The following is a 27,845-nucleotide window of genomic DNA, read 5'->3' as shown; positions in this document are numbered from 1 at the left end:
GGAGCAGCGTTTCTCAAAAACTTCTTTAATCAGAAACAATATAGGAAAATGTCTTCTTCTCACTTAACTATGTAATTCTCTGACGCTTGTGGCATATATCATCAAAGTGTTATTGTGATTTCGTTTAAGAAAGTAAATTTTGTTGATTCTTTAGTTCTGTGGTTGGGACTGCTTACAAGCTAACACGGTATCTGGGAGAAGTAGCATGTTTGGAGAACACCTACATCTGCTGACAGGCTTGCGCAGCAGTAGCCTTCCTCTTCCCTTACAGATCACTGCTGTTTTCTTGGCAACTGTATGTGGGGAGTTTAAAGTATGGGAGAGTTAGCTTTTTTCCCTACTGATGGTTCATCAGTGATGGTGGAAACAAAGCAGGGTATTTTAATAATGATGGTTGGGTTTTACAGAAATTCTTTTTTCCTGCTTGCTTTTTGTTACCCTTTTTATGGTAGAGTAGAAGCTAAGTGGGTCTGTAAATAATCCATACAAATAGTGCCTTACATGTATTTCAGATTAGTTAGGATTCCATTTCGTAGCTATTATATAATGGTGGTAAGTTTTTCAAGGTTGGCAAGGCGTGAAGGTGCCATTTATCTCCCGAGATCTGGTTTTGTCATAACTCAGTGGTTACCAGCGTAGTGTTTTCTGCTTGTTCTTAGCTCTGCGAAGGCCATATAGCCAAATCAGCAAACTGAACTCGCTGCTGTGAGTGATCATAGCAAACGTGTGGCAAGAAGTCAGTTCAACTAAGCCTGTGCAATTGCAGTGTAGGTAGTAAGCTTGCACGGTTACTGTGAGAGTCCTGGCCAGCTTGCAGTAGTCTTGCTGCAATGACAGGCGAACTACAAAGCCTCTAATCTGATTCTGGTTCCAGGACAATAAAAATCAATAGAAAAAATGTATTCACTTTTTCATAACTGAGACAGCTTGGCCCAACAATACTTAGTTTTATAGCCCATTTTCAGAGCAGAATCTCGTTTTAAACTTGAAGTCCACTGGATAGGTGCTGCTCACAGCTGACCATTTTGGGCATGTTTTGGATTGTATTTTCCATCTCGTTGTAGGTGCTGTGGAATGGAGAAGACAGAGTGCTTGGCTCAGGGGTTTTTGTGAGTTAGCACAGAACCTGCTTGCCTCAGCTCATTCTGTGCAACGTTCTGCTCCGTCTCTGCGGCACAGGCTTAGCCACTGCACCTATTGCAAGTGGTGTTGGTTTACAGTGATCCTTAAATTGTTGCTTCAAACTGAATTACCTCACACAGTATGATTGGCTCATGGTTCATTAAGGGATTGAGCAAAGAAAGGGGGCTGAGGCTGAAATTGCTTTGAAATTAATCCTGTATACATTCAGTGCTCAGGAATGTTGCACGACGGGCATGGTAATGGTCTGTGTCTGCAGGCTTGTAAGCACATCTGAAAATTTTGCATGGCACGCTGGCAACCAAGGAGAATATTCATCTGTATGTAGATATTTGCTTGCCTTACAGCAATGCTGAGACTTCGTTAATATTTGTAGAATGAGTTTAATAGAAGTACAAACAAAATATTACTAGAAGGGAATGGGTTAGTCTGCTGTAACAATTTCACAGATGTTGAGGAAGTTCTTTCCATGAAGAATTTATAATTGTGTGGAAGGCAAAAAATGTGCCTTCACAGATACCCAGTATGTCTTTGTAAAGAATTATTCTCTTAGTTAATTTTTGCTGATGCACAAACTCTACATGGGTCTACTTTTTTAGTGACTTTGTGCTGGAATGACTACTTCAATACATGTGGAACAGAGTCATCTTCCTTATACCAGCCATAATAGGTACATTCAGTTGTTACTATGTGTATCAAAAATGGGATAATCCTAAATGTCACTGGGAATGTCCCTGGAAAATACTATGCAATTGTCTGTAAAGTAAATACAGGTGGGCTACACTTGCGAGAACTTTAAAAAAATGTTTTACCATGAATCTTGTAATTCCTGTTTCTAGGAATTTCTTAGATCAAATTCTTTTTTACATTTCTTGTGAGATGAGGGGAAAAAGTGAACTTGTGGTAAGAGCAGTTTCTATTGAGTGGTTCTTCCAGCTTCTTCAGATGCATCAGTGTCTTTTGGAAGACATTATATATCCCATGCACCTAGATTAAGTAACAATTTTAGAGATACATATAGTTTCTGATTAAGAAAATTTGGAGACTGTTTTGTTCTGGAGAGAGCTGTGGGCTACTGAGTTGGGAAGAGCCTTGTGCTTTTGTCTTCTCGGCCTTCCCAGTGCAGTGCAAAATCCCAGTTCTACCGTGGACAACGTGCTAGCATGTATTCACAGGATCACAAATCCTTGTACTAGTGTTTGAATGACTAAGAGATCTTAAATAAATTTAAAACTTCAAGATTGTAAAGAATGTGTATGAAAACTGCCATGGAGTTTCACATGAATGTTATGTTTTATTTTTTTAATCTAACTTCCTTCTTCACCCAACATATGCCAGCCCTCTTACATACTTTTCTTGCTATTCTCTGTTCTTTTCCATGTTATTTTATTTTTTGGGTGGAGGAAGGTTTATATTTTTTGCTTTGTTTTAGAAGATTCAGTGTATTGTGGGAGGTGAGGCAACAGTGATCTTGGCAGAACACCACAAAACCAAGAGAGTAATTAAATGACGCAAGCCTTTGATTATTTTTCTCTCTCAAGCTTTCTGGCACAGCTGGGCATTCCGATTGCAAAAGGAGGATCAGGAGAAGAAACTTCTAAAGATCGCACGCAGAATTAGGAGAACTGTATCGGAGACTTTTTGCTACTTTAAAGTTCTTTGCTCTCAAGACCTGGAGTTGCGTCTTTTTTCCCTGTGAGGATAATGTCTCTTTCATCACCCAAGACAGACGTAACTGAAAGGGAGCTGCCAAGGTTTTATTTTGGTTTTGGTTTCTCTGCTCCCTTACTAATTGGATTTTTCCCATCTTCTGCAGGAGGATTATAAAAGGATTAGAGAAGCTGGGGTTTTGGGGTGTGGGAGGTAGCTATTGTTTTTCTCCACTCGATTCTGGGACCTCCTTGATTTGCTACTTGTTCTCTGAAGTCACTGCCTGTTCGGAAAAGGGAGAAGCAGCATAACAGATGAACTTGCATGACCATGGATTCCTTCCCTTTGCAAACTTTGTATGTGGCTGCTTGTAAAAGAGGTTTTTGCATACATAAGCATCAATTGAAGAATAGCATCCTGGGCTGGATTTAAAATCAGCAAACTGCTTGTGTCCTGATGAAAGGATAAATTCTGTTTAAACTATAATTTAAAGAAGATTGGATGTTGTTCCAGTTTTGAATTTTGGTGGAAGAAAGGAAGGGTCTGATCAAGTCAAATACTCTTTCAGGCTAAACCTGCATATTCTACACCTGAATCTGGAAGATGTCTTGGAAAAGAAATTACTTTTCTGTGGGTCGGGGGAATGTACAGGGCATGTTTACTCCACGAAATACAACCTCAATAGCACCCAGTAAAGGTCTCAGCAATGAACCAGGACAGAACAGTTGCTTCCTGAATAGTGCACTACAGGTAAGAGCACAGAATAAAAAAAATGTGTCTGTCTTTGTCCTCTGTCTATTGCAGTATTTTCTTAGACTGTACTGTGCAACAAATATAGCCAGGCTTGACTACATAATTGTTTGTGGGTTGAGATAGAATAAAGCTACACTTGGAATTGCAGATTAGTTGAGTATAGAACAGTGGTTTTTTGTTTTTTTTTTTTTTTTTAATTTTCAGGTTCTGGTGAAATCAACAGCATTGACATGGTAATCACTTAGTATACTTGAATCTCTTGTTTGTGTAAACTTGTAATATGTCAACCAAAGTTGAAAATCTATGTAGAAAATTTATTTTAAAATACTACAATATTGCATAGCTTGCAGTATGTCTACTCCTTAAAAGTAAATTTAGCTTTGTTGTTGAACCAGTCAGGTTCAAGGTTTTATATTACCTATACAAGATTCTTTTTACGTAGGTCAGCTTTCTTTCCAACTGCTGATTTGTAACTTAGTTTAGATGATTGAGTCTTTACCTTTTTATTTAGAAGAAAAACCTTTTCCTGTGTCAAAATTTAGTGCAGTGGTATGGATGCTATAGTGGTATTGTCACCATTTAGATGTTTTGAATGTCTGACATCTGAGATTCAGCCCTTCTGGCTGCAGGGTTTAAAACCCTTTCTCCACATCAGTTTTCATTCCTTCATATGACTTAGCTGTGCAGCACAAACTATGTCACTGTGGCTTATTTTTTCCATGGGCATGATTAGGTTCTCAACTAACTTCAGGCTTCAAGATACCCCCCTGATGCAAATAATACAAATAGAAACACCAGTGACCCTCAATAGGCTTAATACACCGTGAAATACAGGACTAGGTACAAAGAGAAGTTATAATAAAAAAATGGTGTTTCCAGTGATGTACTGTAGTAATTGCTTCTGTTAAGTTGTAAGGTGTAATCACCGGCTGCCCCCTAATACTGAGGTACTGAACCTAGGTCAGAACTAGGTAGAGCCTAATACCGGCTGCATGCCATATGTGAAGATGAAAGCGTATGGCCTGGCCTTTAGTCTTCTACATAAACCATTTTCTTCTAAAGCTCAAGAGAGATAGGATACCAAAAATATTTACAGCTGAATTTTAAAAAAAAAAAAAAAAAAAAAAAACCAAACCCAAACAACAAACATGTTAATCGTGTGATAAAATATATGCTTCTGGAATTTTAATCTTAGTTTTTTTAACATTCAGTGTTAGTCTGAGAGGCTTTTGAATGTTTGTTGCTCCTTACTCTTAAGTATTTCTATAAACATTCAAGATAAACTCCAAAGGCAATTACATCGAAAAATGGGACTCGTTCCTAAATGTATTATTTTTTGTCCTTTTGTGAGGTCTGCAGTAGTTCTTCAGGAATGTTGTGTGTAATCAGATGGTTCCAAGGCTTATGTTGCCTCCCAGGACTTTAAGTATAGGGAGAGTTTGAGTATAAACATAGCCATAAAAATTCTGAAGTTTTGGGAAACTTTACAGATTAAATATTCAACAAACATGTTTTAAAATATAATTTTAGGTAACATTTATGTGCTGTGGTTTAGTTAACAAATTGTTCCAGCTGGAAGCACTTCTTGAAACCAGCACAACTTTTTTGAGAGTGTGAAATTTTTGCTAGCCAGTTGCTCTGTACAGATTAAATGGAAATAAGAAGTTTGGTCCCTCTGCATATGCTAACGAAGCATTTAGTCGATCCGATGCCAGCCTGGACCTTGCTGCTCTGTCTGCAACCTGGCAGGACACAATTTAGGTCAGGGCTTCTTTTGGTGCAAGCTTCTGCCTCCTGAAAGGCTGGTGAGGCTGAGGCTTACGAGAAAGTCCAGTTATTGGTAGTTGAAGCTGAAATAGCCAGCACTGACCAGATTTATATAAAAGAGGTGACTGTGAAACATCTCAGAGATCGATATTATTGCTATTTTACAGATATGAATTTAGGTAATTGCCCAAGATTGCACAGATTTAGTGGTGAAACTTAAGGATGAAACTTGGTGCTGTTACCGCAAATGTTGCCTCTTGCTGTTGCTAGCAGAACATATAAAAACCTGCTTGCTTTTATGTGCAGTGACCATACCTGGTCCCATACTTGGTATTACCACCATACCTGTCCTGAGAGAACAGTATAACTACCCACATGGGTTAGAGTTAGAAATCTGCCGGTAATCATGGCATGCAAATAAACTTACTAATGATAATATTGGCCATAACGGCTTTTAGTAATGTATCATTTTGACTTGCAAGAAGCTGTTAATGTATATGCTGTTGGTGCTCCATTTTTTTTACAGTGTTTGTGCTTCCTGCTGGGAACAAGGAGGCTGTTGGGAGGTGAAGGAGGGCTGAGGTGTGGTCCTGGCGGTTGGTGGACTGTCCTTGGCAGCTCTGCCCAGCCTCACCGTGCAGCTGCACAGTGACCAGCCCTGGTGCCAGCGTGATGGTGCAGTCAGGGCAAGTGCTGTTTAAGCTGGCACTGCCACACAGACAAAGAAGCGAGTTCTTTAATCTAAAAGCATATGACAAGAAATCCAGAGGGATATCCTACTGTAAATTAATGTTCGTGAATGCTACAGTTGAGGAAGAAAGATGAAAATGTCAACTTGCAGTTAGATGAAAGGAATTCTGTTTTAAAAGCGATGTTCACTGACATTAGTTTATTTCGGGGGTTATTTAGCATGTGCAATTTTAATGAGAACTTCATGCAGTATTTTATTTTATATATTCATAAAATGGCTGTGCCCCTTTTTATGTTTCAGGTTCTCTGGCACCTGGACATTTTTCGCCGCAGTTTCCGGCAAATCACAACGCACAAATGTATGGGCGATTCTTGCATCTTCTGTGCTCTTAAGGTAAAAGTTAGAAATAAATTAAAAACAATTTTTTAAAAAATTGAACAGAAATCTTTCCAATATTTGATTAATATGTGTAATCCAGCTTGTATTTGGAAATTTGTGAGAGCAAAGGTAAATCTGATAGATACTGGCCCAAGACACTCATAGTGCTGTTTCTAAAATATGCTCAAGCCAATAAGTTGTGAAAATACTGTAGGTAAAGTTTTAGATGCAAGGACTCTTATCAATGAAGTGCAGATCATTGTGAGCCTCTGTGTTGTTTGAAAGATGAGTTCAACCAGTAAAACATCAGTTTGCTTTATTTTTTCTAATTTATTGTTTGCTTTATAAATATCATATTGTATACAGTTAGTATGCTCTTCAGAAGTTACCCTTCCTTCAGAGCCAGTTTAAATGTCACCATGGAGAAGGCCATTTAGCTTTCAGCCTTTCTGTTCAAAACTGTGGATTATGTAAGACTAAAAGGTGTTTTCTACTGTAAATATTGATGTCTGCATTAAATGGCTCAGCTCTTTGTGGTCTCTGTTTTAAAAAACATCAATTCTGTTTGTAGATGCAGATATAGTAACTGACTGTCATAGATGCTGCCTGGACAGTAAGATCTAGATGCTAGCTCTGATTCCAATTACCGTTATGTACTTGAGTAAATTGTGCAATCCTACATCTCCATTTGTCTATACCTGTTAATTTTTAGCACTTCTGGGTTTTTGTGCCCTCCTTTCTGAGTTTTGCTACTTCAAACCCATGACTCCCTCTAAATTTTGGGAGAAATGGAGGTGATGCAAACACAATGAAAATACCAGCTTTAATCTTCCTGAGCAGTGATTTTTCTTTCTGAAATTGAGACTGAGACGTTTTCTTTGATCATAAATGGGTTGTAAATCCAACTAAATGTATAAATTAATTGTGGGAGAATTTATTGTCACGAATTCTACAGGCAATGTCTTATAAATACAGCAAAATAGAGTGTTCAGGCTTTAAATAGGGATCATCTGAAGTTCACAGGCAATATTTATAGTATAATAGCTATCTTGCTACTGTTAAGTGACTTTACAGGTGCTCTGGTAGAGACAGGCTTGAAATGAGTTATCTAGTGAGTTTCTGGACTGGTACTGAGGGGTTTTTCATTGCAAAAGAACAGCAAAGAGGAGACTACTAAGGCATGAAAGAAGACAAGTAATTTCCTTCTGAAGGGAAATTTGTCTCAAGACGTATCTGTTGAAATGATGAGACAAGATCATACTTACAGCAGCCTCATCAGGGAGGGTATAACAGTGGGTTAGGACCAAGATAGCACATCCAAAGTACAGCTATCCAGACAAAGAAAAGATGGACTGTTAAATATATCCCCTTCCCTATAGGGAAGTGGCAAGACAGCATGATCTGGTTTGAGTTCATTAAGTTCTGTGGGATAAATAATTTGAAGCTAATTCTTGGGTCATGCCCTCGTGTAGTGCCAAGTGATTGTTTGCATTCTTTGGTAGCTGAGATGAGGACAGAAATAAAAGGATTTAGGGAGTTGTTATGAATGTAAGCTTTTGCTGTTTTGGGGTTTAACCTAATAGCAAGATGTGGCAAGGAAATATCAGGAGATCAGACAGGTTCTGCCATTTGAATGAAAGTAGACTGGACTTTGAGGCAGAGTTGAGAGGTTTTAATATAAAGATAATAGTTAAAAGTCTTTTTCTCAATGACAGTACTGAAAAAGAGGGGGGGGGGGGGAAGGTGTTACAGGAACAAGGAGAGGATGAATCTTTGTGGAACTGGTATTGAAAGATGAATTCTGGTCAAAGACGCGTCTGGGTCAGCAGTACCAATATGAGAGGGGAAAGCACTACAGTAAGACTGGAAGATGACAGGATCTCTGGGATGTATGTATTAAAAGCAGACATTGGGTTGAGGAGTGTTCCGTTTTGTTGATAAAATCCTTGCTTTTGATGTCTTGCTGAAGTGTTCAGTATGCTATTATAAACTTGGAAGTGACAGGTAGAGTGGCAGAATTCACAAATTGTATGCCTGCAGCCATATGCTTATTTTTTTAAATTAAGCAGCCTTTGAAAGAAAAAAAAAATTGCTGCGCTCTCTTCTTGCTCCCAGATATCTGCAAGGATTTTTTGGCTTGTTTCCTATCTGAAGTTCTTACCAATGCCATGCTTAATCAGAAGGTGTTACAACCCTTATTTTCCAAGAAAGCCGTAACATTGCACCAATCCTCTAGTACTTTCGCACATTTTAGAAAACTTGTGCCTGGTTGTGTGCAGAATTCCTATAGCTCACAAAACTCAATGTACAATGAAAAACTCCAAAGAAATGTGTAAACAAATAAAGAGTTATCTGGGCAAGTATTTCTGAAGAAGGGCAGTAACCAATACTTGACAAAGTAAATAAATGAATTCCACTTGGCTTTAATCCAAGCCAAAATGTTAGTATTTTCTCTATCTGAGCTTCATGGGAAATTTCAGTGTGTTCTACCCAAGCCTATTCCAGAACCTTCAGAAAGTTTATAGACATCTATTATAAAACTATACAAGAGAAAAAATACATAAAAATTTGTTAGATGTTGTAGAACTGTTTTGCTTCTGGTTCCCTTACTTTCATAAAGCAACTCACAATTTTTTGTTTTTCTCTGGGTGATATTGTGACAAGTTTCCACTTTATTAACTTGTGTAAAATGTTGATGTGTGTACATAAATATTTGAAAAAAAATCCCCCATTTTATGTTGTTGTCAAAGGTAAGTAATAAAGGATGTCATTTAACTCTAGGTGAAGTTGGGGATGCAAACCTCCCTTCAACCCCCCAAAAAACCCCAAACACCAGAAACATAGGTTTTCCTGCTTGCATGCAACTGAAAAGGTAGGGATACTAAATGATAAAAGTATCTACAAGGGATAGCCTCGAACCATGGAGATGGTCCCATTCATCTTCATAAACTCCTTAAGCGGGCAGTAGAGGGGGGGGAAAAGGCTGTTTAAGGTATTTACTGGTTCTCTGCTGCCCTCTGGATCAATGTTCTCAAACTGCTCTTTTTTTTTCCTCCTGTAAAAGTCTGACTATCTGGCACATCCTATGTGTAAACTTGTATATAGTGCGCTTAATGTGCACCTAATACAGCAGGCATCACCGAGAGCATGTTTCGTGTCCCAGTGCAGCAGGATAAGCCCTTCCTTTCCGTGCTTATCTCTTCCCCTGCACTGGCCCTCCTGTCTGCTCTGGAAGCCTTTAACTGTTGTCCTACCTGGGTAATGCCAGCTTAGCCTCCAGGTCTTTGACATCCTCTTTCTCTTGCATCTTGCCTTAGGCTTTGCTAAGATGAGGGAGAAGATGTGGCTGGATCCAGTGGGAACACAAGAATTTGGAGCTCTATACCATGCGAAAATCTCCCATTAGGGTCTGGGGGAGAGGTAATTAGCTTTGCATGCTGTCAGGTGGATCTGCCCAAAATACCTGTCCAGACCAAGCAGGCTGGAGGCAGGACACGTTTGGTCTTCTCCAAAGCATGCTGGCATGTTCAGATTCCAGCCTGGCCTGGGACAGGGACAATACTTGGGGGGAAGAGTCTACGTCCTGTCCCCCTCTGCGCTGCGTTCCCTCCACAGGATACCTCATACCTGCTGTGTTGTGCAGAGAGGGTTCGCGCTCTTCCCCGCTTTGACGTGTTGCTCTAAAGGCAACATTCTCTTCCCATTGACTTGAGAGGAAGATCGTCTTCACTAAGCTAAATTTAGCCCTTTCGAATAACACCAAAGAAGTTGTATTTTTTCCACGCTTTCTTGGCTTGCTGCAACCGTTCCTAGGGATTCTGATGTCATGCACAGTATTTACTGTAAATGCTCAGCTAGGTCTATAAATATTATTTATTATTTTAAATTACTTTTTATAAGATGAGGGATCACGGGACAGTGATGTCATACCTGATCTCAAATAACATTTTATTTTTGTACCATGTTGAAGACATCGTTGCACAAATTCTTGAAGTGATTTTAAAACTTGCCATGCTACCTGGCTATGTTTATGTGGCTACAGAATGAACTTTAAAATCATTCCAGGCATATGTTTATTGGTTATTTTGAAGGAACCTTGCATCAACAGCTATAAAAAGACAAGGGAGAACTGCAGACTCTGTGCTGCAATCCCAAATGTCGTTCCTTAAGATGTTGCATTATTTAAGTGGGGTTTTATCAGTACACAAGCTGTCCTTACTGCTATGTGGTTTGCCTGCCGTAACACTGGAACAGCTTTTTGATTTATTATTAATGTTGAAGTCTACTGTGTTCTGGTTTATTTTCCTTTTTTCTAGAGCATGACTTTGCTTTGGTGTTTGTTTATCACAGCTGGAAGAGTGCAGGAAGGGGGAAATCCGTCCACTGTACTGAGCATGCCACAGAGAGTTTGTTCTCCTTCCAGGGATTGTACTGGGAGCTCCATAGTGCCAGGATATAGGACAGAGCGTTTTTTGTAGTTCACAAAGAAGAATGCTGTATTGATTGATAAATTCCAGTAGGGCTGGTCTTTTCTGTAACTTAGTCATGTGCAACAAAAGCAGGAAGAATGTGAATTTTCTGTGTAGAAATGATGTTTTCTAAGACAAAAACTGAGAACAATAGGGTATTAGAGTGCTGTAAAGAAGTGGAATGACTATAGTTTGTGGTTCTGATAAGCCACTTGATTGGAGGGATTTCTTATGAAAAGTTCATTATATGGTTGAGACAGTAATAGGTTGGTTGCAAAGATTTCATCCTCTTGTTTTGTGCTTTTTTCAAAATCAGGATAGTAAACAGTAGTAAAAATACATAAAGTAATTACTTTTATTTTTTAAACTTTTTTTCAGTTGGCACTTGCAGTTAACTGCCTGACAAATAAACTAGCAGCAAGCACAATTTACTGAGTTGTTAAACTGGTAATTGAAGCTTCCAAATAACATCTGCCTCTTTTGATCTTGATCAAGCAGTTAATAAATTGTCACCTAGTTCATGTGGACACTCTGTTATTTGGGTTTCTTTTCTTGACACCCTTCTAAAAAAAACTGTGGAAAGTATATATTTATTTGATTTTGGTAGTAGCCAGGGGTGCCTGACTTTACAGTCCACATTGGGGACCTTATGTTAATGTTCAGGGCACAGTGCGAGTAAAAATGGGAGAGAGACTGTAAGAGAGGAATAATGGAAATCTGGGTTGATTGTTACCAGAGTTGGAGGTTTGGAAAGAGATCCAAAGACATGAAATCAAATAGAGCTAGAATTATTTGTACTCTTGAAGGCAAACATAAAATGATGAAGTGTGGGGAAGAAATGTGAGCTGGTGGAAATACTGTGGGTGGAGACTGATGTGGTTGGATGGGAGAAAAGTAATTTTAGCAGCCAGAATTTTTATTGAAACAGGTTGTTGTACTGACTAAGAGGCTGCATTAGAAGTGTGTGATGTTCTGGATGAGAGATAATGTACTGTAGACAAGAGGAAAAACAGAAGTCCAATGAATGCAATGGAGTAAGAAGGGCATGCTATTGAAATGAAGAGGAAGTTTAAAAACAAAGTCACAATTGAGTGACAGCAAGAATAATATTGATATGTTGAGGAGTGAAAGAAGGATGAGGATTGGCCGTGTTAGTATTTGTAGCTTTTGCTAAAAGGCAGAAACTGTTAATGTAAGGAATACTAAAGTGTTTGGTGGGAGTGTGTTTTGTTCTTTGAAAGAAATACCACACTCTGAGCTGCAGCAATATCCCCATCCAGAAGGAACTTCTGCACAATGCTGGAAGAGGAATAACTAGTTCTCAGCTGCCAAGGACAGAACTCAAATTTACAGTGCATGGACACTGATCTGGTTCAGTAGCTGTTGCCTGTTGTCTTCAGCCATCAATTTATTCTTATGCCAGCTGGCTTCTACGTGCTTGATTAAAAAGTTGTATGTGCATGTATATCAAGTCTGGGGTTTGTTTCATCAGTACGGTTAGATACACAGTGCAGATGTCAATTTACCCCAAATAAATTGAATACTTCTTTCCTAGGAAGAAAATGGATTCCAAACACTGTTAGAGATAATTTGGAGCAAATCTTGTAAACTATGGGGGCATTCACTGATATTTCAGCTTCCAAATCTTAAAATTTAAAAGAACTCTAAAATGTCTATCACATGAATTACCTCAAAGAATAATTGCTATTTTTATTCTCTAATCAAATGAAGAACAACTTGTTTTATGATCAAGCATGTGAATTTTAGCATTATGAAATAGAAAGCCAGGTTTTAACTTGAACAGTTGCATGATAAAGGTTCCTTGTCTCAAACATTAGGTTATTTTCCTTTGAAGCTTTAGAAAGTTTATGTTGATCCCCACACTTCCCAAACTGGAGGAGATTATTTTGGGAGACGGCTGGCTCTGCAAGCCTTTGTTCCGACATGTGTCGGAAGCCCAGACCTCTTCTAGAAAGGACACGAAGCTTCCAGTTACAAAACTAGGAAAAAGCCTTCTGAATGGTAGTAAGCCAAGTGAGGCCCTACAACAGATTGCCTGGGATGGTTAGGGAATTTCCAGATCTGGATGCCTCTGAAAGCAAGCTGGTGAAAGATCAGCTATGTAATTGTTGAGACTAGATGCAACTAGATGGACTCTGGCAATTTATTCCTCTGAAAGAATGCTTGTGCTTCCTAATTCTGCTGTCTCTGCTACTCTTTCCAGACCTTTGAAGATCTGTAGGGAAGGGGATATGGAGGGAGATGGGCTTGTTTTTTATATAGACCTCAGGAATGCAGTGTAACCAGAAGGCATACTTCCTGTCTGAAAAATCCCTTGCTCATGCTGTTCTCTGTCTTGGCTCGTAGACTTACCAACGTGCCAAGAATAGATCATTAGTGTAGAAATCAAAGTACTGCTGCTAATTCAATATTAGTAATTGCCCAGATTTTATGTTAAGCTAATAACGTTTTGGGGTTGGTTTTTTTTAATTCTGCATCCTTTATTTTATTTACTGAAAATTTGTAAAATAGCAGAGACTTCCCTTGTTCATGAAGCTTTTAGCAGTGTCTTCATATTGTTGCTGCCGTTAGATACACGCTCATTTGTGTTGGAATGTAGCCACCGAGAGAGATCATCAGTGTGGTGAATACACTAATGGGGTTCTCACTATTTTCAAATTCAGGTGAAGAAGTTTTTGAAAGAGAACAAAGTTTGAATGTTTCATGTATAAAGTTCTTAGTAAGTTACAGAAGCACTTGGAGAAAAGGTGTCATGAGAACTTTTGGGGCAGAATCACTAGGGCTTTCTTGGTCTGTGCCCAGCTGGCTTTCAGACCTGTATATGGAACAAGTATGTTAGTGATTAACAGTATCACTTAAGGGCAAGACCTGAAATTAAGGAGAGAGATCTGACTTAGATAACTTAAAGTGATGAAACTGCAGGAAATGCCACACCTGCCCATTTAAGGCTGAGAGACAAGAAAGACCTGTTCTGAAGGTAAGCAAAGAACCTGCCTTGAAAAATAAGGAAAAGGGGAAACAACCCAACACACACCCTCCAAAAAAACCCACCCAAAAAACCAAAACCCCCACCCCAAAAACCCCGAACAAAACCCAACCAAAACCAAATCCTCCCCTGTGCTCAAAATGCTTTTGACTCCATTTGATGTGCTTTTTGGACTTCCTACAAGCACTGTGTTCCAATGTGCTCTAAACTGCACTGTGCAATGACATGATAAGATTTGATCTTTATTAGATTAAAATGCACAATTACTCACTGGTTTTAAGACTTCCCCCCCCCCGTAATCTAAATAAGACTAAACCATTGTGTGCTATGTCATTAGAAATTTTTAGCAAGCATTCTTCTATATAATATTGGGATCTCTTAGTTGATTTTTCCATATTAGAATTCTTCACAGAATTATTTGATGTTACTGAATTATTTCTGTTCTGTGGTTGTGGTAATAGATTTCAGTTTTCTGTTGTTTATATTTAATGAAAGTTCTTTGGTTTTAATTGTGAAGGCTGTAATTATTTTGTGATGCAAAAAAATTGAAAATGCAGGATCTTGGGAAAAACAGTTGCTTATAATCATCAGGATCATTTTTTCCTTACTGGATCTCTTTGTTAACTAGTAGGTATGTTATGGGTAGAAGTCTAATATTTCTTTAAAAATGGAAATTTAAAATAGGAGTTTTGGGTTGCTTGCTTCTGCTTTTGCCTAGTTTGGAGACTGCATTGATTCTCTCCTCCCCATCAAGAGTACAGAGCCATTTCAGAGCTCTCATTGAAGTAAACTGGGTTCTGTCCATCAGTTCCCCGCAGTGAGGTTGCATGCCAGTTGCTAGGCAAGTGCCTCAGTTTCCAGATCTATGAAGTGAGATTGATGATAGCCAGAATAAACACATTTCTAAAGCACAGTCATGAATATTTGCAAGTGCTCTTAAATTATTTAATGTAAAGAGCTGAAGCAGGATGAAATTATGTTTCAGTGCTTTTTTTTCCTTTGAGGTCCACTGAAATGAGAAAATTTACTAATGAAACATGAAACTTGCTCTGTTATCAGTGACAGAAATGAGAATCAAGGTTGTCAAGTATAGAGACTTTGTCATTTTTTCCATTTTTATGTATGTATATATAAAAGGTAACTGAGGAGAGGTATTGTCTGTACTTCATGAGTGTGAGACTTACTACCTCACAGCCTTCTCTCACCACTTTCCTCATTATCTGATACTCTAATAAAGGCAGTATTAGAAGAGCTATGAGCTTCAGCACAGTGGGCCCTCACCCATGAATGAGCACCATAAGGACTATCAAAATAAAAATAGCAATAGAGAGAGATGGGCATTTTACCTCTGTATTAGATAGTATGTCAGCACTATAAATCGTACCATTCCTGTGGCCAGAAATGGCAGGATATGGAGGTTGGTTTGCTGGCTGTGCAGTCACAGCTGTGTTCTGCACTCCTTCAGCTTCCTCAAAGCAGCCGAGATTATACAGTTTGGCAAACTTTTTCCTGGTTTACCTGCTTGTTTCCTGATAAGAAACAAGAATAGCTAAAGAGAAAGATTCAGATCATTTATTTCCAATTAATGTAGATCCTAAGTATGCTGGGGAGAAGCTTTCTGTAATTAAGGGAGAAAGTGATATGTGAGTCAGCATCACTACAGATTCCGAGTATAGATTTGAAAGAAAACCAAACTGGCAAACCAGTTTGAGGCTGGCTTTCTCCTTGTTTGACTAAATTTAGGTAGAAAAGCAAAGTGGTGCACAATTGAAGATGATCCTTTTTTTCTCTTGCAGTAAGAATGGAGCTTTTCTGCAATCTTTAGGGTAATGGAGAGGAAAGTTTTATAGGAAAGGACAAGCAGAATTTTGAGATTGACACCAATGAAGATGGTTGCTTGTCATATGAAATGAGGTAGAAAGTGGAGCACAGTGGTGATGGAGATGGAATGGTCTTGTAGAAAATAGGGGCTAGAAGTTTTTACTTAAACTGAGGATCTTGCATACAGAACTATGTTCCTGTTTTTGTAGAAGGGCACAGTGAAAATTAAATGACTTCAGAAGATTGTTTGGATGTCTCACAGAATAAAAGTGGGTTTTTAATCAGTTGGGAAAATGTACTGAACTTTCATGCATATAACCCACACTTTAAACGATAATTTGTCTTTACAGAACTACTTGTCCTTGCAAATAATTACCCAGATAACCTGTGAGATACAGTTATGAAAATGCAGGTTTATAGTAACAGGTGAACAGCTGGCCATACATAGGAACCACTGTTTGCGTTGTGCCTTTTCCCTTCTGCATGCTGACCCAAAAATAATCTTAATTCTGACCCACTTCTTGGACTTACAGGAAGGTAAATTCTTTAAAGAGTGCAAGCAGCAGGTTGTGGCTGTTTAAGGGCTAAGACATTTGGCAAGAGTTGCTTGAAAGAGAAAAGAAAGTGGCATGTGTAAGAAGAAACCTACTGAGTTGGGAGTTAAAAAGTGAACTGGAGAGGGAGAAATAGGAATCAAAAGTGAAGAAGTTTTGGTGTCCATTGTACTTGTTTCAGCAATCAAATTTGGAGGAAGATCCAAGGGGGATTGACACTGAGGGACGTTTACCCCAAAGCTCCCCACCCTCCCTTGGATATGTGAAAGGAAAGGAAGGAATACACAAAGGTGGATATGATTTCAAAGGAGGAACTTCTAGGATTTTCTCTTGTACACTACAAATATCTGTGTGTTACTTGGTCAAAGTGAGTTAAAGGTTTGTTTGTTTTCAGATAAGAGTAATGTTTTGAAAATACAGTAACTTAACTCTCTTTTTGTTTTCTTACTAGGGTATCTTCAACCAGTTTCAATGTAGCAGTGAGAAGGTCTTGCCTTCTGATGCCCTGCGCACTGCTCTTGCAAAGACATTTCAGGATGAACAGCGCTTCCAGCTGGGCATTATGGATGATGCTGCTGAATGTTTTGTGAGTATAGCTGAAAGGTGGTTTGACAGGCTGGGATGCGAACCCCTTCTATGCAATCTTCTCCCCTCCCCAGTTCCAACAGACCTTGCATGTGTGGGCTGGAAAAGTCCACAGAGATACCCAAGCTTGAACTGATCCAGTGGGAAACCAGTATTTGATTTGAGAGTCATTGCTAATGATTTTGAAATGGAAACGTCAATGTTATCCTTTTTTTACAGTTAGTTTTGCATATGTACTGCTTGCAGTCTCAAGTGCATCTTGGATAGGAACTGTAGAAAAAATTGCACTACAAGAATGAACCAGAGTTCTAGTTTTAAGGATAACCTCAAAAGGGTGAAAGGACATTTTGTTTGCCAGTTATTCTGAAATTGTGTTTTCACAAACTCTAGCTAGGGGAAAGTAAAAATAAATAAACACAACTCAACACAGTTGTTTATGTTAGTAAGTTGAGGTAAACAACAGTAAAATGGATCATCTCCAAATATTTCTGTTGCTGTATTTGTAAACCATCTGACAGCTTTTGTTTATGCTGGTTATCTCACCAGTGTGGTTGGGAGATGGCTTTTACACAAATCTTGCATCCCTAGGTTTACCCACCTGCTTTTCTTTTCTAAACTCTTTCTTGACATCCATTATGTTAAGATTTTTTTCTTACCCACATACCTTCCTTTTCCTTCTTCAGGCTCCTAAATTTCTTTAACTTGATTAGGAGGTATTTTTGTCTTGCTGACTTGTTGGCTGCTCCCCTTTTTGCAATGGTATCCATAGGGTGGCTCAAGTGTGTTTTTTACGCTACTTGGTGAAGGCTCTGGGCAGACCTTATAGCAGCTTTCTGGTACCTAAAGGGGCCTACAAAAAAGCTGGAGAGGGACTTTTTACAAGGGCATGGAGTGACAGGACAAGGGGTAACGGCCTTAAGATGAAGGAGGGCAGATTTAGATTAGATATTAGGAAGAAATTCTTTACTGTGAGGGTGGTGAGGCACTGGAACAGGTTGCCCAGAGAGGTTGTGGATGCCCCATCCCTGGATGTGTTCAAGACCAGGTTGGATGGGACTTTGGGCAATGTGGTCTAGTGGAGGGTGTCCCTGCCCATGGCAGGGGGTTGGAACTAGATAATCTTTAAGGTCCCTTCCAACTCAAACCATTCTGTGATTCTATGTTAATTCTTAACCAAAGTACAAACATACTGAATTAACTACGGCAAGGTAAAACTTCTCTCAGGTCAGAGTGGAGTCTTTTCTATGTATTAAATCTTTCATTTCCTGTACCTACCTAATTTGACACTTGCGCTGTAAGAGATCATAGAAATGGGATAAATGCATATAACTATTGTAGTTCTTTTCTTAAACTAAGTGGACTGATAGTGGGCCTATGATAACCTGAGTTATTCTGTGTTTGTAGAATACTAATATAGCAAAACAGTAGTTTAATGAGCTCACTTAAAATGGAAGTATATCATACTAATAAAGACTCAAAGTGAAATAAATTGCATCAGCCTACACGGGAGCCCCTGTGAACACAGTTATGGCAAACTGTCTTATGCAGCCCAGCATTTGAACAGAGTTCTCTATGTAGAACAACATGGCAACTTTTGATTTAGTTTCTTCCTTGAGAAAGCTAATCTAAATAGCCCATCTAATACTGCTGTGGGACTCCACAAGCAGGTTTGTTAGGTTAACCATACTGGCACAAGGACCGTTAAAATGGGTACAAGTTCCCTTTTGAGGTTAAACTCTAAGGCAGAGATAATTCCATAGCTTTTCACTTAGTTAACCTTTTCAGCCCTAGAGGCAGAGGTTTAATTTAAATGGCAGAAGAGCTTAGATTCTAAAGTTCAAGGGAAAATGTACGAGGTCAGAGCTATTTTGCCTAATAATTAATCTTGACTTGCTTATTGCAGGCCTATAAGAGCTATTTTGCCTAATAATCTTGACTTGCTTATTGCAGGCCTATAAACCATCCAGGCAGCTCATAGTGATAGTGAAAAAGTGTGCTGCTGGACGAAGTGTCAGTAGACTTCTGGCACCCCCAGATTTATGTTGACAACAGTGGGAGGAGAGGACATCTTAGGACAAGAACTCCTGGGAACTTCAAAACAAATGGAGTTGTCTGAAATAATATCTAGAAAATGTTCAGTGCTTTTGTTTCATGTAAAATTTAGTCTGCCTCTTCATTTATTAATTCTCCCTCCTTTTTGACAGAATGTAGATTATTTGCTGTATTTCAAAGCACTTGTGGAATGTAAAAATTGATTCAGGTTACTTTGTGTTGATGAGGAGAAGTTAGTGGCAACCCAATCATTGTAAACCTGCAGAGCTGCTCTGCCTATTAGATTTAGTCAAATCTGTTGATGCTTGAGAATTGGACAGAATAATCAGTGACAGAATCTTCAGCTGTGCTAGTAGATAAAATGAATGGTTACCTGACATAGCATTTCAAATCTTTCATATCAAAGAAATGCCAACTTCTTTGTTTTCTAAGCAACTTTCAAAAATTTACAGGGGCCTTCTGTAAGTAACACTTATAATATTATTGCATCTGACATGCTTTTGTGATTTATATTTTAACTTTTGTCTATATTTGAAGTGATGTAATGCTTTTTTTTTGTGTTTTCTCTCTTTGGCTAGGAAAACCTGTTAATGCGAATTCACTTCCACATTGCAGATGAGACAAAGGAAGATATTTGCACTGCACCGCATTGTGTTTCCCATCAGAAGTTTGCAATGACCTTGTTTGAACAGGTGAGGTAATGATACATGCTTTATACAAATCACCAGTTCTCAAGTTTCACATTTTCATTCCCAAGACATACATTGCCATGGTAAAAAAGATACAAACAGAAGTCTTGCTGTGGAAATCTTGCTTGTTTAATCTTGTGAATGTATTATGTTTTCTTTCTCTTTAGTGTGTTTGTACCAGCTGTGGTGCCACCTCTGACCCATTACCTTTCATCCAGATGGTACATTATATTTCTACAACCTCGCTCTGGTGAGTTGAGATTTTTACCGGGACAAGAACTTACCTGTTTTTATACTGGTATTGCAGTTTGATCTTTACCTTCACAAGATTAAATGTCTAGAATGTGGTTTGTTCAAAGTTAGTGGAGCTTTGATAACTATGATAAAGAACATGAGGATTTAGTGGAGCAGAAGATACCTATTTAGGCATGGATCAGTGTGTCTGCTTATTTATGATTCTGAATCTGACGCTGTAGTGGCAAGGACTTGTGTACATTTTGAAAGACCTTAATATGCAAGCAGGTGAGTTTAAGAAGCAAGATAAGAAAAATAAAAAATAATTTATAATGGAAAGGACCTTTGCACAATTACTCTATCCTCCTGTTCAAAGCAGGGCTAACTTCAAAGCTAATCAGGCTGCTTGGGGTTTTGTGCAGCTGCGTTTTGAAAACATTCAAGGACTCCTCTGGGCTGCCTGTTCCAGTGCTTAACCACTCAGTGTGAATTTTTTTTCCTTATATCCAGTCAGAATTTCCCTTTCTGCATCTTTTACCTCTTGTCCTTTCTTTGCCCAGCCAGTACTGCTGCATTGAGTGTGCTTTGTCCGAGGTGCAATGTTTTGTATTTCCCTTTACTGAATTTCATGAGGTTCCTGTCAGCTTGTTCCTCCAACCTGTCAAGATCTTTCTGGATGGCAGCACACCCTTTCTGTATATTGACTCTTCTGTGTGGTTTGGTGTCATCTGTAAATTTGATGGGGATGTATTCTGATTCATCATCCAGGTTGTTAATGAAAATGTTAAATAGCATTGGCCCCAGTATTTAACACCTGAGGAACACGTCTCTTAAGTGACTGTTGGTTATGTTTTGATCCTCTGAGCCTGAAGGTCCAGCTAGGTTTTCGTCCACATTGTATTCTACCTGTGCAGTCCACACCTCCCAGTTTGGCCACAAGAACGCTGTAGATGATTTGGAAACCTTGCTAGAGACCAGATGATATTATCTGCACTCTCCTCCTCAACAGAACCCATCATTTTATAATAGGAGATAATCAAGTTGGTCAGGCATAGTTGGCCCTTGGTAAATCCATGCTGGCTGCTGTCACTCACCTTCTTGTCCTTCATATGCCTGGAGATGATTTCCAAGGGGATTTGGTCTGTCATTGCCCCAGGTACTGGAGCAAGACTGACCAGCCTGTGGTTCCTTAAATTCTCTTTCTTGGATAGATATAGCTCTTGCTTTTTCTAGTTATTTGGGAACTCCCCTGGTCACCGTGACCTTTCATTAAAGAGTGCATAAAGCAATAGCTATAGCTCTGTAGTAGTTTGTTTGAATGAATGCTAGAGGAGAGACGTATTTTATTCTTTTAGTAGCTGGCTGCTCAGTTAAAAGCTGCTTAAATCTGATCAAGGCAGGAGTCTATTTCTGTCCTGAAATTTTGATTGGGATGAAAACTTCTCTTTGTTTCTCATCCTGCACATGAGACGTGTAGTTACAGAGCCCGGAAAAATTGTCTTGAAAACTGCTGGTTGCTCTTCCCATGCTGATCTCTTAAAAGCTACCACTTTTACTAGAGTACCAGGAGTATTGTAAAGCATTCTCCCTTGTGGCTGCTACCTGCCGGTCCATCAAACTGTAGTTTTTCTTCAGGTTACCAGTAGACAATGTGTATCAAAATATTGTTTATTAGAAAAACAGGAAAAGAATTATGTAAATGGTATTCAATATTTTATATGAAATATCTCAATAAATCTTAAGTCATGCATTATTTTAAGAACACCAATAAACAGCGATATATTCATTTACCTCTTAAATGATTTTAAGCTTGAACATGCTTTGAGTACTAGTATTCTTGTGTACTTACTGTCATACCTCTTTCAACTTGGACAATGAAATGAATTGGGTACTGTGCTATTTTTTGTCTATAGTTTTATTATTAAGGATGTGCTTTACTGTGCTACTTTACTAGGGTTGTGGTTACTGAAGGGAAGCATTTTGAAGCAAATATTTCTTTTTGAAATAAAGTATTTATCAAAATGCTAAAGCTTGCTTTTAAGATGTAAATTTTAAGCCAAACTGGAAACTGTTTCTATTTTTAGTTTTACTTGTTTTCTTTATGCAGTATTACCAGGGAAGGTATAGTAATTCACACTTAATTATGTGATTTTTCTGTACTACAATATTAAATATAAAAAGTTTTGTGTATTTTAAGGTTCTTAACTTTTCATAAAATTTAAGTGAAACATGTACTTAATGTTGGTCTGGGTTTTTATTTTATTATTAAACTTTTGTTTTCCATGCTTTCTCTATACTGAAGCAATCAAGCTATTTGCATGCTGGAGAGACGAGAGAAACCGACTCCAGATATGTTTGGAGAACTGCTACAGAACGCCAGCACTATGGGAGACCTGCGAAACTGTCCAGTTAGTATCCTCAGCTTTCCTTCGCAAAGGGATGGACAGGACAGAAGAGGTTTAGTAGATTACGCTGATGCGTACCTTTAACTCATGGGCATTTTCACGGTTTAGCTCATCATAATGATAAAAAGGATAAGTAAGAGAGTTTACTTTTGATTTGAATTCAGTACCTCTCAGTTATTCAATAAAGGAAGGGAAAAACTACTGATGTTGAGTGCTTCCTTGACTAGACACAAGTAGTGAGAACAAGAATAGACGTAGTATTTGGATGGAAACTAAAAATGAATATTTTGGAGAGTTAGAAACCACCAAAAAAAGGTGATGAGGGGGAATAAATTGGAAATGCTTACATTGCTGCCGGGGAATGGCCACACGATCCATTTCTGTTCAAGCCTGTGTTGCTGCTAGAAGTATCTATCATACATATGCTGTTCAGCTTCACTGAGAGTTGGTGAGGCCTCCAACACTAGCATTATACGAAGCTGCAATCATGCTGCTTTCATCCTGTGATGAAAGTTCTGAGATCTTACCTAAAGAAATGGAAATGACAAAGAATTTGGAGGCTGTGTCCTTTTATAGGAGACTTCTATATGTTGACAGTGGTTTTGATTAGCTAGGCTTTTTGGAACAATGTTCCCACAGTTCATCCAGTTTCTCTGGTGATTATTTGTTGATGGTGGTGTGCTTCATCTGTAATAATTGTATGAGAAACGAAGTACTTCTTGTAAAATCTTTTCAGTAGTACCATGCTACGCACAGATAGCAGAACTTTTGTACCACTCATGGTAATTGTGTGTACTAGATCAGTTGTTTTACCTAGATAAGCTTCCATTCAACTTCATTATTACTGTTCAGTCGGAATAAATTGAACTGTTAACCAAACTGCTGTACCTGCAACATACAGCCAAAATGTCGTTCAGAGGGAAAGAGAAAAGGACTACTACTTCCCACTGCCAGAGGGTAATCCTGACAGTGAAGGGCTTACAGGCTACACAGTTTATCTGCAAAAGCTAAGCCAAAGGCAGAAATCATCACAGAAAATTTGAGGGAGTATTGGTTTGTCTTTGAGTGAGGTTTGCTGTCCAGTATGGAAGATATTGACCAGAAAGCGTGGGCTATAGTTGTTGTGAGTGATGACTGGCATTTAACCACATAAAAACAATTACTGCATATGTCCAGTTGATAATCACAGGCTGCTATTCTTAATGTTCTGTTCTGCTGTGCAGTAAGTCTCACAAAATTCAGCTGAATTAATTCTGTGTATCAGTTAGGTTAAGAAAATTTTTTTCATGTAAATATATAGAATTATTACTTTTTAAATCATAAGGGCTTAATTTCTAAAGCAAGTGTTTGATATCTTGTTCTGCCTTTTAATTTGAGTATGTCCAGATCCAGGGCTTTATGTAAGTATGCAAGAAGAGTTATCGTTGTTTTTTACATATTGATTAATAGGTAGGGCAGGAAACAGCTGCATAATTGCTGCTTCATGTAGTGCTACTGTTAGATGCCTCACCAGTCCTCAGTGAAGCAGTACAAGCTCTAACAGGAATGGCTTGTGTGCCTGTTACCCGGGGGCAGTATTTCCATTTTATCCCCCCACTTTCTGTAGCTTATAACTCTGAAACAATCACTTTTAGTCTTCATCAAAACACTGTTTTCTTTTTTTTCTTTTTTGAATAGTGGCAAATATTGACTCACTTATCTGAGTAAAAGAAATAAAGATATTGGTTTTTTGTTTAAAAGATTGATATTCATAACCAAAGCATGGGAAATTTAATAAAGACATTCTTTGTCAGGGTGAACTGCTATTTAACTGAAATAATCGCTTGGATGAAAATACTTACCTGTACTTGCTGCTCCTTTCTTTTTCTATTTGGGAAATTTTTCTGTTGAGGCTTAGCCAAGGGTGGCTTAAAAGTTACGCAAGGGAAGCTTTTTATCAGGATGTAATATTCCTCCTGTATTGCAGAAAGTGCTGATGTCATCTTTACTTCAGCTAGCTAACAATTTGAGAGTAAGATAGGTTTGTTGTGAGGTAGTCCACAGGAATGCTTTTGTACTTTGAATGACCCTTACAAAATATGTGTGAATATAGCCATCTTTTAATATTAAAACCTTATATCTACCTTTAAACATCCGAGTCTTCTACCTGTAAAGTAATGTCTTCATTGCCTTGTTGTTAAGCTCATTTCTTTCTGTTTTTTTTTTTAACATTTCATTTTTGTTTCTCATTGATAATTGGGACTGAAATTCTGGTTAATTTTCCAGATTGCTGTGGGGAAGAAATGCTTTATATCTCTTCCCTGGTTGCAGTGTCCAGAATGATTATATCCAGTTGTGAAACTGGTCTCTGTAGAGATGAGAAACTATTCTCAGTATGAAAATATTTTTTTCAGAATCTTAGAGGTACCTTTGTGACCTGCCACAGGGGGAGAGTGGGTGTTGCAAAAGGTCTTTGTCATAGTTGTTGTGTTATCCCATGCATGCCCATCCCGTGTCACCGTCCCCATGCACCCCCTCTCTTCACCCCCCTCCCCCCCAAAAAAAGCACCATTTGCTAAAATGACAGTGATAATCTCCTAATTCAGATGGTGAACTTTGTTCATGATGCTTTAAAGATGCCCACAGTTCCAAGAGGTGATGGATTGGAAGGACCACTGAGAAATGTCTTAGCTTCAGAAGCAAGCTTATCTCTGAGAAGTACTATGGCTAGCAAGTGAGGGGAGACTGGCCAGTCAATCAGCACTGGTAGATATTTAAAAAAATTTAAAAATGAGAGAGGGAAAGGAAACAGGAAATAAGAAATGAACTGCTATGGGTTAGTAAACACCTCTTATTCTCCTGATCTTCCAACTGCTGCTCTCATATTTATATGAATACTGACCTAACTATCATGTCCCAGATGAGATGCTTGAGGTAGCTTCTAGAACAACCACCCAATTCTCACAGCAAAGTAGCGCCTTGAAGTTTTTTCTGACACTATCTTATAAAGGATCAGTCTCTGTAAATATAATTTTTAATTGGAGATTCTAATCAAAAGAAAGTAAGCTTTCCCTGCAATTCCTGAGAATGTTTTTGGGATCTTTCATGTATGCATGCTTATCTTTTTTTAAATAAGCCAACTTTTGCACTATACCTTTTAATCATTATCAGTAGTATGAGGAAGAATCAGCAGTGTGTACTTTAAAGCTTGCAAATACCAGGTAGTCTTGATAACACTCTTTATCTGTGACATAAGCTCATATTTTGACACTGGAACATATTGCATCTGCTGTGTTTCACCACCACCTCTTGGGAAGCTGTACTTTTGAAACTTGTACTTGTTAGTGCCTTGCTCTAACATTATAATAAGAGAAGAATTATATTCAAAGTTTTGCTCTCTTTAAATCCTCAGAGTAACTGCGGGGAAAAGATCCGTATTCGTCGTGTGCTGATGAACTCTCCACAGATCATCACCATTGGTCTGGTTTGGGACTCGGACCACTCTGATCTGGCTGAGGATGTGATTCACAGCTTGGGCACTTGCCTTAAACTGGGAGATGTGAGTTTTTTGTATCTTTACACTACCTGCAAACACAGTCTTTCTCATGGTAGTCTATAGTAATGGATTGAGAAAAATAAAAAGTCGCCATCTTTAACCTTTTTGGTATTCATAAATAGAGGAATAAAGGGCAGATCCAAGGATCTGACCTGTTTCTGAATGCTTCGCAAAACCTGTGAAAGTACTAGTATAATTGCATGTTCTCTAGTTTTTGAAATGACTGAAAATTAAAAATTACTCTGGAAAACAAAGCTTATCCGAATCAAAAAATATTTGCAAGTGCAAGGAATTTTTGCACTGAGGTTTGTGCTGTTTCTATGGAAACACATATGTACTGTTTTATTTTGAACAGAAGTTTATTTCTTTTGAAGAGAAAAATGTAGTAAGGGGGTTTTTGTTTCTGTTTGGGTTTTTTTTTTTCAAACTTCTTTAAATCATCTTTTCTTTGAAGTGTGTAGCTATAACACTTAAGAGTTATTTATAACTGAGCTGTCTCTGAGAGATGGTGGCTGGCACTGTGTGATTGAACGATAGATTAAGTTGTGTAGTGTTCGGGATCTGGAAGTTTGTCCCCTAGAGGATTCACTTATTCTACATTAGCTGATGCTTTAGAGCTGAGTTATTTGTATACCAAACTGTAGCTGTGTCTTATTGTAGCATTGAGGCATTACATGAAAAGTTAAAAAACCAACCAACCAAAGTATACACATCTATAAAAAAATGCATTGGCCAGTGCATGGTCTACCAAAGTTGGTGCAAGTTAATGGAAATGTGGTTATGGAACAGCATGGTCCTTGCATAGTAAAGCAGTGATACACTGAAAAATGAATCCTGTGCATTTTTAAATAAAACATGGTCAGTTAAATAGTCAGAAAACATTTTCTTCTGTGTGCTAAATTTTTTTGACCTACTAATATCTTCAGTTCATCTTTTAAGTGATGTTGTCATAAATGTGTCTTTGCTTAAGTCAGAATAAATGCCAGCTATTCACTGTCAGAACTGCTCTGTTTCTACAAAGCAAAGAAGAACGAATGTTTTAAACAGTATTTGATATAATCAGCAAGCATGACACAGAGAATACAAGTTTTCAGAATAAAGTCACGTTTCAAATCCTGGAAAGGTATTATATCGTTGTTGTAAATGCCTTCCTTAAGGTACAGCCACAGTCTCCAACACTGACTTGATTCTTGAGCGCCTGGTGAGTTGATAGGAGTCTGTTCCAGGTCTCTGTCACTGGGTTTGCTTAAACATTGGTTAATTACTCAAGTATTTGCTTTTTCTCTATCTCTTAAAGTAAAAACCTGACACCTCTATATAGTACTTTGAGGTCTTAAAAGACAAAGCAGTATGTAAAATTCTGGCATTTTATTAATTTCTCCTTTTTTCTTACCTCCCTTCTTGAAGCTCTTCTTCAGAGTAACTGATGACAGAGCAAAACACTCAGAGCTGTATTTGGTGGGAATGATCTGTTACTATGGAAAACACTATTCTACCTTCTTCTTCCAAACTAAAATCCGCAAGTGGATGTACTTTGATGATGCTCATGTCAAAGAGGTGAGAAAATAATGTTTAGAAAAATAATCTGTTTGAAATTTGTTAGCTACTTGTGTGTAGATCCATGCTGCTTTCTACAGATTTTGAGAAATTTTGGCTGTTTTTCCACTCAAGACCCTTAACTCGGATGCTCCTTTTTCTGAGCAAAGTAAAGCATTCTCAAAAAAGGATACCAGAAATCTCAGAAGCCCTCTTATTTCTGTTCTGTTGGCCACCAGTCTTACTTTTATGCTGCTGTTTGAAAATCTACCATTTGCTCGTGTGCACATCTAACATACATACCTTTCCCTTGCTGACAAGCGGTATAGCTATTTAGTGCCTGCTTTTTGCATTCTTTATTGAAGTATCTTGATACCAGTCTTCCCTAGTGGTTGCTGCCAACAATAAATTTTCCGCTTCTTTTGTTAATGCTTTTCTTTCTCCCTTTTCACCAAGCATGAGGTCCTTGACATTAAAGATACCAGTGCTGGGATCTTGGCACACTGTTATTTACATCCCATTAGTTTGTTTGGCATTATTTCACACCACCCTCCTTTTGTTCCTTCTAGTCATGGAAGC

General features: G+C 38.3%; 1 protein-coding gene across 13 annotated transcripts in view; it reads left to right on the top strand.

Moving 5' to 3' along the window:
* USP54 (ubiquitin specific peptidase 54) overlaps positions 1-27,845 on the top strand; it is a 107,404-nt gene that overhangs the window by 50,424 nt on the left and 29,135 nt on the right. For 10 of the 13 annotated variants that reach the window (XM_054831702.1, XM_054831700.1, XM_054831703.1 and 7 more), the window contains 8 exons: positions 2,682-3,540; positions 6,302-6,394; positions 16,682-16,816; positions 19,446-19,559; positions 19,724-19,806; positions 22,093-22,198; positions 25,587-25,733; positions 27,138-27,287. In XM_054831702.1, coding sequence (XP_054687677.1) covers positions 3,394-3,540; positions 6,302-6,394; positions 16,682-16,816; positions 19,446-19,559; positions 19,724-19,806; positions 22,093-22,198; positions 25,587-25,733; positions 27,138-27,287 — 975 coding nt within the window. In that variant the 5' untranslated portion in view covers positions 2,682-3,393. Of the gene's footprint in view, positions 1-2,681; positions 3,541-6,301; positions 6,395-9,696; positions 9,800-16,681; positions 16,817-19,445; positions 19,565-19,723; positions 19,807-22,092; positions 22,199-25,586; positions 25,734-27,137; positions 27,288-27,845 lie in introns of those variants that run through there. The other 3 variants (XM_054831704.1, XM_054831705.1, XM_054831706.1) reach the window with 3 other exon arrangements.

This window comes from Grus americana, chromosome 7, assembly GCF_028858705.1.
Source record: "Grus americana isolate bGruAme1 chromosome 7, bGruAme1.mat, whole genome shotgun sequence".
In the NCBI taxonomy this organism is placed as follows: domain Eukaryota; kingdom Metazoa; phylum Chordata; class Aves; order Gruiformes; family Gruidae; genus Grus; species Grus americana.
The sequence above is the reverse complement of the archived record's forward strand: the minus strand, read 5'-3'. Positions and strand labels throughout refer to the sequence as shown.